The 12,811-nt window shown below is 39.0% G+C and overlaps 1 protein-coding gene across 8 annotated transcripts in view; it reads right to left on the bottom strand.

The window, feature by feature from the left end:
- PARD3 (par-3 family cell polarity regulator) overlaps positions 1–12,811 on the bottom strand; it is a 415,339-nt gene that overhangs the window by 184,662 nt on the left and 217,866 nt on the right. For all 8 annotated transcript variants that reach the window (XM_054389981.1, XM_054389984.1, XM_054389980.1 and 5 more), the window contains 4 exons: positions 12,557–12,682; positions 10,868–11,250; positions 2,662–2,801; positions 1,024–1,152 (listed from right to left, as the gene is read on the bottom strand). In XM_054389981.1, the coding sequence (XP_054245956.1) occupies positions 1,024–1,152; positions 2,662–2,801; positions 10,868–11,250; positions 12,557–12,682 (778 nt within the window). The remainder of the gene's footprint in view (positions 1–1,023; positions 1,153–2,661; positions 2,802–10,867; positions 11,251–12,556; positions 12,683–12,811) is intronic.

Here is a 12,811-nt window from a genome sequence, read left to right as displayed (position 1 = left end):
AAAAGTGTGGTTTGTCTGCAGCCTGGCCTGCCACTTTGACTTCCTAGCTTTAATTGGAGACTTGAGAAGTAAAAGGCTAATGTTGAATGTCTTGGAATGGCAAAACAAAAAATCATTCTCTTTGCATTCAAAATAACACAAATGCAACAGAAAAAAATGAAGTAATCTATTCATCGTACTTCTGCTTGTCTATCTTCTCACAATAATGCAGCCAGTAAGTTATTTTTTAGAGCTATATATAGCTACGATAATGCAAATAATAAATAACTTCAGTAGTTTAATTGAATAGAGAACAAAGTAGGGCTGCTACATTCACAGTCCACCTTTTCATAACCAAAATTATCTTGAATAATTATCAGGGAAATATCTGTATACACTATGCAAGTGGAGCAGGTACAGTTTGAATATAATTTTATTTCCATTTCATGTAAATTCCGCAGCAACATTTTCTGAATTATCCTGCTAAATTAATAACTGCAGGGTTTCCATTCCACAGAGATTGCTTTTATATTCAAAAAAGGCTAATATTTCTCATATATTTCACTTTTTGATGGAAAGGTATTTATATATCCTGTTTTGGCAGTTTTATATGCTCTGAAATATTGCAGTGAGCACGTAGTGGGACAAATGGCAGGCTTTCAAACATAGATTTGTCCCCATGAAAGATATGAAATAATCTACTTGCCTGCATGCATCCAAATCAAATCCAACCAACAGCTTCTTCTGTAACTAACATTTTCACTCAAGATAAAACTCTGCTTTTTACATTATTAACAAATATTTAATTCCAATAGCAGATCTCAAGGAGAAAAAAAAATACACCATGCAAAATGTTCTAAATAAAGCAAAACAGCATTGGTTGTTTTTTGGTGGTTTGTGGATTTTTTTCGTTGTTGTTTTGGTTTTGTTTGTGTTTTTTTTTCCTTATATTCAGTGCTGGCCATGGATATTTACTAGGTGACAAGATCAAATCATTTGCTCATACTAAATCTAAATCTCTTAGCTGCTCTCTATTTTACGCACCAGTTCCCTGGGATGGAATGTTTCTTCCTGTCGAAAAATCAGAAGGCCGACGGTCCCTCCCATCTTGGTACTCCGCAGCAAGGAGACGACTTCTTCTTGAGTTTTGCCTGTTAAATCAACTCCATTTACCTGTGACAAAGGAAATATTAGAAATTGACCAGATTTCGAAACAGGAAAAACTTTAGAAATTCATACAAGAAAGTCATGTGAATACGAAACTTGACTGAAGCAATCTGCTTATTGACCCATCATAGCTTCTGTTTAACAGCCTGAATTAAGCATGCATTCTTTACATATGAATACAAATAAGAAGCAAGACAGCTGCATTTTACTTGCCTTTAGCACCAACTGTATACTCCAGCATACTCTAAAACCAATTAATTTCACCTACCATTATGTTTTTACAAGAATTTCTGCATAGAAATCCTTTGGTAAATCCTATGTGTGATCCAAAACCTGTCTTGTTTCCACATGCCTTGGTGTTATACATATCTTCCAAATGTGTCTTGCACAATAAATTATTTTTTTCCCCCAAAAGAAATGTGGAACAGTTAACTCTTTATTTTGCCTTTGTTCAGCTGACCAGCCCCTTGGCCTCTACATAGAACTTACCAGCACAGAGAGGTATGGAAGACATACAGGTGAATTTCCCACTCTATGAGCTAACTTGAAGAAGCCAGAGAAAGAGAGGGATTTTCAGGCTTTGCCTGTTCAGAAACATTTTGGAAATATAAAGCAAATCTGCTAATGGTGCTAAGCAAATGAGCATAGTGCTCAGCAGTAGCCAGCAAACCATATTTTCCTTCCCCTTGGAAGATCACAGCTCACACAGTTGAAAAGCTTTAACTGTCGTCTTAAATGCTTCTCAGTCCCCTTCCATCCAAGTCATTTGGGTTACCTCGAATTACAGTAATTACAGCAGCAATTCAAGCTGACTTGGCCAATTTTACAGCAAAGTGAAGTTAGGGCTCCAAGAGGCAGTTACAATCTCAGCTGTACCTCCAGTGTCATTTGGCTTAGGGACAGTAATGAAGAGCTGTGGGTGGTAACATAACACTCCAGCTAGATTTGCAGGAAGATCTCTGCTGTGCACCTAAGAGAAATGTAATTCCCTTGAGGACATCCTCCCCTGAGGGGGGAAGTGGCCTTGTTTTTCTGCAGCATTACCCTCCTCTTACATTGTCCCTTGCAGCTAACTGACTAAATCTTTTCAGGGCATTGTCTTCTGTACTTGGCAACATCTTTAGTGACTTCTTGCCTGTCACTCCATGCTGATTTAAGGTCACTTACTAGGAAACAATCGCTTTGTTTCAACTTACTCCTAAAGTGCAATGAAAGGCTATGACATTGTATATACAGATGGATATGCAAACTCCTATTTTCATAGTATGTCTGGGTCAGCTCTTAAAATAGTTATGTACTGAAAATGCACAGCCCTTGATCTGTTACCTAAAAAAAAAAAAAAAGGAGCAAAAAAAGCCCCCAAAATACCCAAGGGCAAAAAAAGAAAAGAAAAAAAAAAAAAGAGGAAGAATAGGGAAACACTCACATAACATAAACTACTAAAAGCCTCTGGAAGTCAACTACTGCATGGGCTCTTGCCAAAACACAGACAAACAATGTCTAACACTTCATCACCTCAATTAATCGGTCTCCAGCTTTAAGCCTCCCATCCTGAATAGCTGCACCTCTTGGAAGAATGTTTTTCACATAAATTGGAGCAGAGCCACCAATTGGGACATCTCTTGAAGTAATGCTAAATCCCAAGCCTTCTGTACCTGCAGAATGTAGAATATTACTTGTTAAAAAGTACATCTTCTATTACAGATTACTTTTATCCAGCAGACACACATCTCACTGATACCAACCATGAAAACACATAAATATGATGGAAGATCTACTGCATAGGAATAAAAGAGAAAAAATACACATAAAGGAAGGCTACAGCTGAAGCACTGAGTGCTGGCACAGGTGGCTCAGCAGGCCCTCCGTGTAACTTGCTGTTCTGACAATTTCCAAGTCACTGCCACATTTCCAACTTTCTATTTCAGATGAGCTGAGTGACAAGGAATCAGAACAAAGCATATCTGATATCCTATCACTCTTTTCCCCCTTGTCAATCTGCATCTTGTCAATGATCCCTTCTCTCTCTTTTGCAATTCTTTCAGCAATGTCAGTTGGCCAGCACTGCTGGCCATGGGGTTTTGTCAGCTCACTTGTGGACACTGCCAGGTGACAGAACTGGATCTCAGTGGTCTCATTTCTTCTGCTCCATGGGACCTCAAGCTGTTTTCTGTCAACAGCTCCTCTGCTCCAGGGCTTCACCCTAGCTCTCACTGGGTTCTACCCCACCTTCTGCTGCACAGGCAGGGAGCAGAGCCAGGTCACCACTTCCAAGGTCCTGCTGTGCATCCACACAACTGACTACACTTGGCTAAGAATTACAGAAACAAAGCAGAAACACTGAAGATGACCCAGAGAAATCCAGAGAGGAGGTCCAGTCAATATGGCATAATGAGACTTGCTTGCATTTCAAATAAATTATGCCCACAAGTGGTTATTGAAGCGTACTTTAGGACCCTACCAGCTCTGGGATTCACAAACCAAGAGGACAAACAGAAGCCTTTCCTCCTATGCAGAAAGCTCATTTGAAATCCTCCCTTTGATGCAGTCTGTACAGTGTTATTTACAACCTTTGAAACTCTGTACTGAAACCCACCCACCTCTCTCCCGTCAAGTCTGTTCAGGACACTTAATCTAGCATGAAACCAGGCAGAGAGCATCCCTGACAATGTGTCAGCATCTACAGCTTGCATTTGAAACATCTCAGAGGTTGTCAAGGTATGTTTAGAGCTCAAGCTAGACCTATGCACACCCAACCTATATCTCATCTTATCTGCTAAGGCAATTCAGCAACAGCAGGCATGGTCCCTAGCAATTGCACAACTCGCCCCTTCTAGAGAATCATGAGGACAGACACAAGCCAAACTTTTATGCAACAGTCCTCAGCTGTGAGCCCCAGGAAACTGAACACAACCTTTGTGAAAGACACACAACTAGAGAGGCTTGTATTGGGTCTGAGTGGCAAGGGTTTGATAGCAGGGCGGACACAGGTGGATTCTGCAAGAGGATGCAAGAAGGTTCCCCTGTGTTCAGTGTGGACAGGGCCAGTCGGATTCAGGCCAGTCAGATTCAGGCCAGACCTACCACTGGTTAAGGCCAAGCCCATCAGGAACGGAGGCAATGCCTCAAGCACAGCTTATTTAAAAAGGGGGGGAAAAAAGTGAAAGGCTGAATTTCTCTCTTATTATCCTCTGTGTTCATTTCCTAAGTCTACTTTTTTAACTGAGCATGTTACTATTCACATGTGAAAAGGAAGCAGCAGTCTAGATTTCAGAAATCCGCAGAACTACATTTGATTAAAATTTAGTACCTATTATATTATCAAGATGATAATAATGTTAAGAAGCAAACTGACACAAGTCACAGGGCTGAAGGTGGCGCAACCTTTTAAAACTTTCATCACATGTATAAGCTCTCAAGTGTACATATGCAGCCTGTTCCTCTAGGCAAACTGTGGTGGGACAACCTCTCTTCCTTGAAGCATTCATGATAGCTGAAAATTTGACATTTCAATCCGAAAGTCTTCATCCACTTTCAGGCTGATATAAAATTCATCAGTGCTATTGCACAGAGATGAAAAAAAAATAGAACTTTTAACATGCGTATTTTACTTTGGAGACCTCACAATTTCAATGTTGCTCCAAATGTTCATAGAACCCTTTAACTTGTTGCAGCATGTGAAAATGATCTGTGTAAATTTTAAGTCACATTTCAGCTTTTTATGGAATTTATTTTTTTCTTATTCCAGAGATCTGTGTGGAATACTGCTCTTTTGGGTACAAGTTTTGTATGCTAAAATTTCTGAAGTGGTATCAGAATATGACTGCACACCCAGGACAATATTTCACTATTAATAAGCTTAATCCTCACAGCCTGATTACAGTGTCATTACAGATGTCTGGCTCACATGCTCCAATTTAAACCCCCACAGAAAAAACAGAAGTTGAAATATTCACATTACAAATGCACACAGGATATAAATTTGGACTGTGGCACTTTCTGCTGTCAAATCTCCAGAAAGCTTTTACCAAAGCCAGCAGAACACCACAAATCCACACTGAGCCCAGATATTAGCAGAAGAAAATTTTAATTACTTGTTTCTGTGAAAGAAGGGGTCTCAACTGAGCTACATTTTGCTATGTTGCTTGGTATAGCTTTGCATAAGGCAGCTTTTGGGTGTCATTTTCCTTCTACCTTTTTTGCTTCTCATTTGACTACACATGCACTACAGCTGTCCATAGCTGTTTAACACAGTTTCAGTAACTCCTATGCTTATTATAGATAAATTAGAAGTTCACAAGAATGGAAATAAGTGCATATAACAGAGGCCCAAAATAAATATGACTTCAGTGTCTGGATTGATTTAAAGACCCTTTTTCTTTCTGTACACAAAACTGATTTAGTTATCTCCAGCTCCTGTATTTCAGTTCTGCTGATAGAAATGCATACAAGATCTCAATATTTTCCTGCTGCTAAATTGTTTTCACTTCTCAGGGTGCAATACTACATTATAATCATAGAATGGCTCAGGGTGGAAGACACCTCAGAGATGATCTGCTCCGACCCCCATGCCGTGGGCAGGGACACCTCTCAACTAGACTGAGCTGCTCAAGGCCTCAAGCCAGCCTGGCCCTGAACACCTCCAAGGAGAAGGCATCCACAGCCTCTCTGGACAACCCATTGCAGAGTCTCACCACCCTCGTACTGAAGAACTTCTTCCTAAAATCCAGTCTAAACCTACTCTCCCTCAGCTTCAAACCATTCCCCCTTGTCCTATTGCTCCAGAATAAGGAGAGGCATGAACAGCAAAACTAAGCAGAAGGGCCAAACTCTCTCTGGCATTAACCAGAGTTCTCCTTCCAAGCACTTCAAATTCCTGCTTTCTCAGAGTAGACTCTTTTCCTTGAGACTTATGTATACATAGGTGACTGCTGAAATAAATATCCTATTGTTTCATGCTAGAAAGCAGGTTTTGTTAAGGACTGGACCTCCTGCAGGAGCTGAACACCAAGTATGTTCTCCTCCTTGTCAGGGGCTTCCCTTAAATTAACCAAGACTATTTTAGATAATTCCTGAAAGGTTGTTTCCATGCTTCTAGTTTAAGTCTTGTATTTCCAGAATTTGTGTATGTGGAGTCAAGGTAACTTGTACATGCAAATGATCACTCAGCTCTCTATATTTCTGCAGCTGCATGCTCAATCAAGACAAATTAATTGCCCATTTTTATGGAGTTGAGTGATTTGGACCAACTTTTTTTTTTTTTTTTCTTTTCTCCAAGCAAAGCTGAGTCTTCTCATAAAGATCTGTGATCAACCTAATAGAAACATACCCCTCTTTTTTCTAGAGTGCTCAGAAGTTTGGGTTTTTTTTAATGGAAAGATGCATCTTCATGCAGTTTCTGTTTCTTCTGTGGCTAATAATGCCCAAAATTATTTGCTTCGCTTCTTAAACTCATGTCTCAAGGTCACTTAAGTAACTTGGGAATCTACATGTTCCATTTCAAAAGTGACAAAGATTCCTACTGCATCTGAATAGGAGTTCTAGAGTAAGTCTAAGAGAATACTTCACTTCAAAAGAAATTTTAAATAAAACTTTAGCCTGTCAGTTCAAAGTCTGGCTGAAGAAACTGTGGGAAAGCAGGAGAGTATGATGAAAAATGCATGTAAATCTGTACACTTCAGATGTATGATGCAAGATATTTTCTAGTCAGGTTCAGAGTCCTGTCTTGTAAACTCTGCTATATAAACCCAAGGAAAACAAGTAATTGTCCATTGTGCTTTACTAGAGAGCAAAAATAATGCCATTTTAAACTAGAATGCTCCCAAACTTGCTATGACATCTTATTTGTCTCCCTAACGTCTTCTTGCAGAAAGGATGGGGGGTTAGCAGGGCTGAGTGTCACCACAGCATAACTTTGAATGCTCATGGAAGTTGCAGCAGTTAGACCTTGGCTCTGTGTGTAAGACAGGGAACTATTAAGCACAGAATGGCCAGCAAGTCAAAGAGGGAATCCAGAAAGGAACACTGAAGAACAACAACTCTTGTTATCTGATTTGCAGCTACAGGTAGTTATTAAACACTGCAACAGGCTCCCCAGGGAGGTGGCTGAATCCCCATCCCTGGAGGTGTTTAAAGAACTCAGAGATGTGGTGCTGAGGAATGTGGTTTAACACTAGGCTTTAGGGAATGGTTAGACTCAATGATCTGAAGGGGTTTTTCCAACTAACCAAATCTGTAATTCAATGACTCTAATTTAACCACTTTTCTCTGGTGCACTGCACAAAGGTGTCTGTCTCCTTCCTGCTACCTTCTTTCTGGGACGGACCTGATGATTCCTGCAGACTTCCTGATGTAAGCTATCCTGATAGCAATTCCATGGCTGGTTCTTAAGTTGCATTCTGGAAGGAAGATATGCACTGAAGTCCTGATGCACTGTATACTTCAGATCAAAACCAGCAAAATACTTGGTGGAACTAAGACCATCTTGCAAACCTCAGTTTTGACATTTGATCCTGAGAATGACATATTTAATTTAGCCAGACAAGGGTATAGTTATAGACAGAAATGATTCAATGCAATGAGCATTATACTTAGGGGTAATCAAATAAAATCAAGCTAATTTAAAGACTGAGGTTTGTCTTAGTTCAGAGGTGCCAAAACCAGTACACATGAAACCTGAGCAATCCAATGTCCAGTTAAAAAACCCTGTCTTTTGAATACTTTAGCAAGTATCAGGCCAAATGCTGCAAGATGCTCAGTACTCAAAGACCAAGCCTTAGAATAATTTGTTATATAAATGAATTTTTATTATTTATAAGTGCTGGACTAAATTATTCTCAGTTGCATCAATTCTGGAATTTTCCTGGTGTACATGAGGTCAAAATTTTTGCTACTGTATCAGTGGTCTTAGTTTATCAACATATTAAGTATTCGGAACTATGTTATTTATACTTACTGTGTATCAGCTTAAATATATATCTGTAAGTATAGTCTCACTGTCATCTCTTGCTCTATCTTAATTTGTGTGAGCTATTAAGCTACCCTGTTATACAGCCTTAACAGCATTAGAATATCAGCAATAACCCCTACATCTATATGCTAAAAGTTCAGGCCCTGACCTTTAAAGAAAGATAAACAGATATCCATTTTCATTTAGAAAAGCCAGCAAACATGCTGCATTGACTGAAACATATGACTGACCTTCTCTTCTGACTTTATTAAACATCTAAATCCTATGAAAGTTCAGGTTATTTTAAAATACCAAAACAGCAATAAATATTAAGAAATCGTAATTACAGAAGCAGGTACTAGAAGGTTATCCTAGCATGTCATCTTCTATCAAAGAGCTCATGCAATATATAGAAACATAGCTGGAATACAGAAAGAAGCTCTGTCTGTATTGAAAAAGAGTCAATTCTCATATAACACATCAGGTTAAATCAAAACTGAGTTTCAAGATGAAGCCTTACATGCTTGTACGCCTTAATGCACCCCACAAGGAGCTTTTAATCTAATGCTGGTAATTGGTGGACTAACTGCTGTCTCTTAGCTACAAAGAAAGCACATTTTTAAAATATCTATAAAGCCTGTATTATTACAACATCCTTCATTAAAAATAATCAAAGACAATCAATATCCTTATTGCACTCATATTTATAACAAACTACTGGGGGGCATCCTTAAGTGTTTCGCCTCCTTTGTTGCTCCACATGTATGTTCTCAGACTGATCAAATGGAAAGCCAAAAGGGGAGGGCATATCTCTTTCCACAGTGGAAATTAACAAAGTAAAGACAGCAATGATAAAAAAGGTATCCTTCCTCATGCATTTTTTTAAGCACCATGCATAAAATCCAGTACACTAAATAGTTTCTCTCTGCCCACCATCTGAGCTAGGTGCTGTTTCTTCATGAGTAGAATTCTCACATAAACAAACTCTTAGGAACAAATACCCCCTCTAACCTTCTGAAATATATTCTAGCTATGGATTTGAAAGCTGTTACTATCATAGGAGCTAACAAAGTTCTCTGCTGTGAACTACATGTTAAAATATCTCACAGATCACTTCCCATCAACAGGCAGCATGCATCCTCACTCTAAAACCATCTAATACATCGGTGCCAGCAATGCTAAATTACATTTTTAGAAGTGGGAAGAGTATTTATGAAACAGTATCCAGTGCAACATGACCACAACCTAACCCTGCATCAAAGAATCCACAGCACATGAAAATTATATTCTTGCATCTCATAAGCAGCTATAATACCACACTTGTTGAGTGAAAGGAAACTGTGTCCCCACATTCTAAATTTATTTGTTGGTGCTTTTAAATCATAATAAATGTATATTGCAACTGTGGCCAGGAAATGTTTTATGTAATGTCCACAGATATAAAAAACCCAGGTAAAAAGCACTGTAGTGACTGAGAATATTTGTAAGCATAGTGATTCCTTAGTCAATAACATGAAGTTTTTCCAAGCTGGCTGATCTGAGCTGATGGCCTAAAAAAATTTCTTGAAGGAGCATCAGCAACAGAAGCAAACTGTCAGCTCAACCTTATGTCATCCAAGTTTGTAGAGCTTAAAATTCAGTAACCAGAAAGAAGCAATCTGGTGGTTCATGTGAAGTTCACAGAAAGAAAAGGATAATGATGATGTGACAAGTAGCCCAGTGCCTGCAAAAATGTGAAGCCTCTACCATTCAATGCATTGTCTTTGGTACCTTTCAATGAAAGATTAATTAACAAAAATTATTAACTCTAAGCACATACAATATCCTCAGGGGAATACACCGAGTTTGTCACATGGGTAAACTTTTTGCTGTGTAATGAAAACTATTCTTGCTGCTAGAGAATAAATTATAGCTAACCTTAAACATGCTCATTTTAATGCCATAGATCTTGTGGCATATATAATCCTTAAAAAAAAACAAAATCATTTCCCAAGAGCTAAGAAACATTTGCATCTAAATGTCATTTTATTATACTTCAAGCTCTCTTAAAAGCATCTAGATGCTAACTACACAAAATTACCAAATTTTCTCACTTTGGGCATTTAGCACATCATAAAAGTTCCAGAGATGCACCAAGGCAGCTGCATGCACACATACAATACGGATGTTGAGATAAGCAGGCACCACTTTTTCCTTTGCCCTTAAAGACACTCTCACTCCCATTTGAATCACATTAGCAGAAGGGCCAAGATAGGGAATACCCCATTTTATGGCACCCATTTAAAACAGACTTTTACATCCCAATGGAAGAAAAACTCTAGCTGGAAATTAGAAAGTCCAATTTACCAATCAGATCCAACATAGTCTTCAAATCTAACAGCCAAACTACAGTTACTCAACCTGAGAAGTCACGATGCCTGTCAAGTACAGAATCTGGGCTACTTTAGCTGATTTATTTATATTCAAACATTCATCACTCCCTAGGTCTTGGCTGACAGAATTTGTAGCACTTGATGCACTTCTCTATTAGTTGAGAGACAGAAAACAACATTAAACCACTCTTCAGAGCAGCCTTTTGCAAACACACTTCACACATCAAATACATGGCTAGACCCCCAGGGCTGCTGCCAGGGCCAGCTCAGCCCCTTGGCTTCACAAACCAAGCCATTACATCAGGCAAGCTGTCCTGCCCCACGTAATGGCACCATGCACACGTAACGTACTCTGTGCACACACACTTCATGCTATAGGAGCAGCATACCAGCGCCTTACCTTTTCTCAGCTGTATACTGAGCCTCTTCCCTATCTTTTTGGTGTTATATCCACTGTTTGCAGTGGAGGTGAGAACTTTCTGAGGTGATGGTACCAGGCCCGAGGGTGGTTTCCCTGCCGAATTCACGCTATGAGGTAGCTGCGAGTAGGAGTCTGTCTGATTGGACTGGTTACCCGCTCGAGACATTCTCTGTAAGGTATGAAGTCCAGAATTGTTCATACTTTTGCTGTCAGCATACTGGGAATCGGGGCTGAACCTGCTGTTGTAGTAGGTGTTCTTCTCGCCTTGGGACAACTGTTCATACTGCTCTTTGTTTGCTGCAGGTACCACATGGAACCAAATGAATGACGTACGCATGGCTTGGCGAAACATATGCTGTGCTCTAGGTATCAAAATGAACAGAAAATCAGCAAAGTAGGACTGACAGGCTACAAGACATTATAAGCATAATTACTAATGCTAATTAAGTAACACAAGCTGACAGACACATTGCACTCAAGCATAAACCCTGAAACTCAAATATGTTCAATAGTCGTCTTGGTCTGCCTTTTGCTAAGGTTCTTTGCCTCAAGGTAACAAAGTGGTTAAATACGGTTAACAACTAATGTACCAAATAGTGGGTTCAGGAAAGCCAAAATTTTAACCACAGCCTTGAAAGGCAGACAGTTCTATGGCAGGACTGCAGTATCCATTGCTTTTTTTGGACCTTGGTAATTGTGATCACAGTGACAATGTTTAGAAGAATACTACACTTTATCCAAAGAACATGTACCTCCATAATTTGCTGAAACTACATGCAGGCTTGCAAAAGTTTCATTTACACTTTACTTCTTGTATGTTAGTAGCCTTTCAGATTACAGCATTGAGAAACAGGGGAAGAATGCTCAGTCCTGCACAGAAAACATTGCACTCCAGGTCACGATCTAAAACACACAAAGTCCACAAGTCTCTTTACAGACTTAAATTGTGATTCAGAATCCCAGAACAAGCAGAGATGAGCTGCTTTCAACCATATGGTACAGTTGTGTTCCAGTCCAGGTTAGTGTCAAAGAAGTAAAAAACACATTTCACATGTATAGTAAGTATAGGACGATCAAAAGAAATTTATTTTCTTCTGGTCCTCAATACGTCAGAGTTTTCAATCACTCATTTTCTGTAAACCTCTTTTCTGCTTTCACTTTCAATTATTTGTGTGTGGACTACAATCTGATTTCAGTTTTTAAAGTCCTGATTCACCATTTCAGGATTCTGCCAAGTTCAGGTGGCGACTGGAAACATTTCTGATCTCTCAAACTTCCCCAAAAATTTTCTGCATACGTTTAGCTTTCATATCTATAAACCCACAAATATTTTACCACGACTAAATATAAAGCTTCCACGTTGTCCACTTGCATTGAACGTCATGTACTGCAAGTATAAGAGCAGAAGTCATATAAGAATTTCAGAATTTACCAATGCAAGCAGGAAAAATCCATAATGTGCAACAATAATCAAATGAGAAGTGCATATGCTCTAATGAAAATAATTAATCTGATTATTATTTCTTCTAGTTTGGCTAATTAAAAACCACTGATATCCCTTGGTGTATCTTTTTCTTTATTAGAAAGAGAATTTTTCCTTACTTTCCTCAAATTACTGCAAGGTGCAGTGTTAAAAAATGCAATGCAAGGTGTGGTAATTGCACTTACTGTTCAAATCTCCTATTCCGAAGGTCTCCATCGTTAATCCTGACAATACAATCATTCTCACGAAAAAGGTTCTCTTGTTCAGCTTTTCCACCCTTCTCCAATCTCTTTACCAGCAGCCCCAGGGTTCTGGAACATTAAGACTACAAATTACTACTGTTTGAACAAAGTGCAGCATTGAAAATTCTATTGATTTCAGATTGTATCATAATCACTACAGAAACTAAATTTTAAACCTGCTTTACCTTGAAATAAGAT

Source organism: Indicator indicator, chromosome 20 (genome assembly GCF_027791375.1).
Source record: "Indicator indicator isolate 239-I01 chromosome 20, UM_Iind_1.1, whole genome shotgun sequence".
In the NCBI taxonomy this organism is placed as follows: domain Eukaryota; kingdom Metazoa; phylum Chordata; class Aves; order Piciformes; family Indicatoridae; genus Indicator; species Indicator indicator.
Note: the sequence above shows the minus strand (reverse complement) of the source record. Positions and strands in the feature narration are given on the sequence as shown.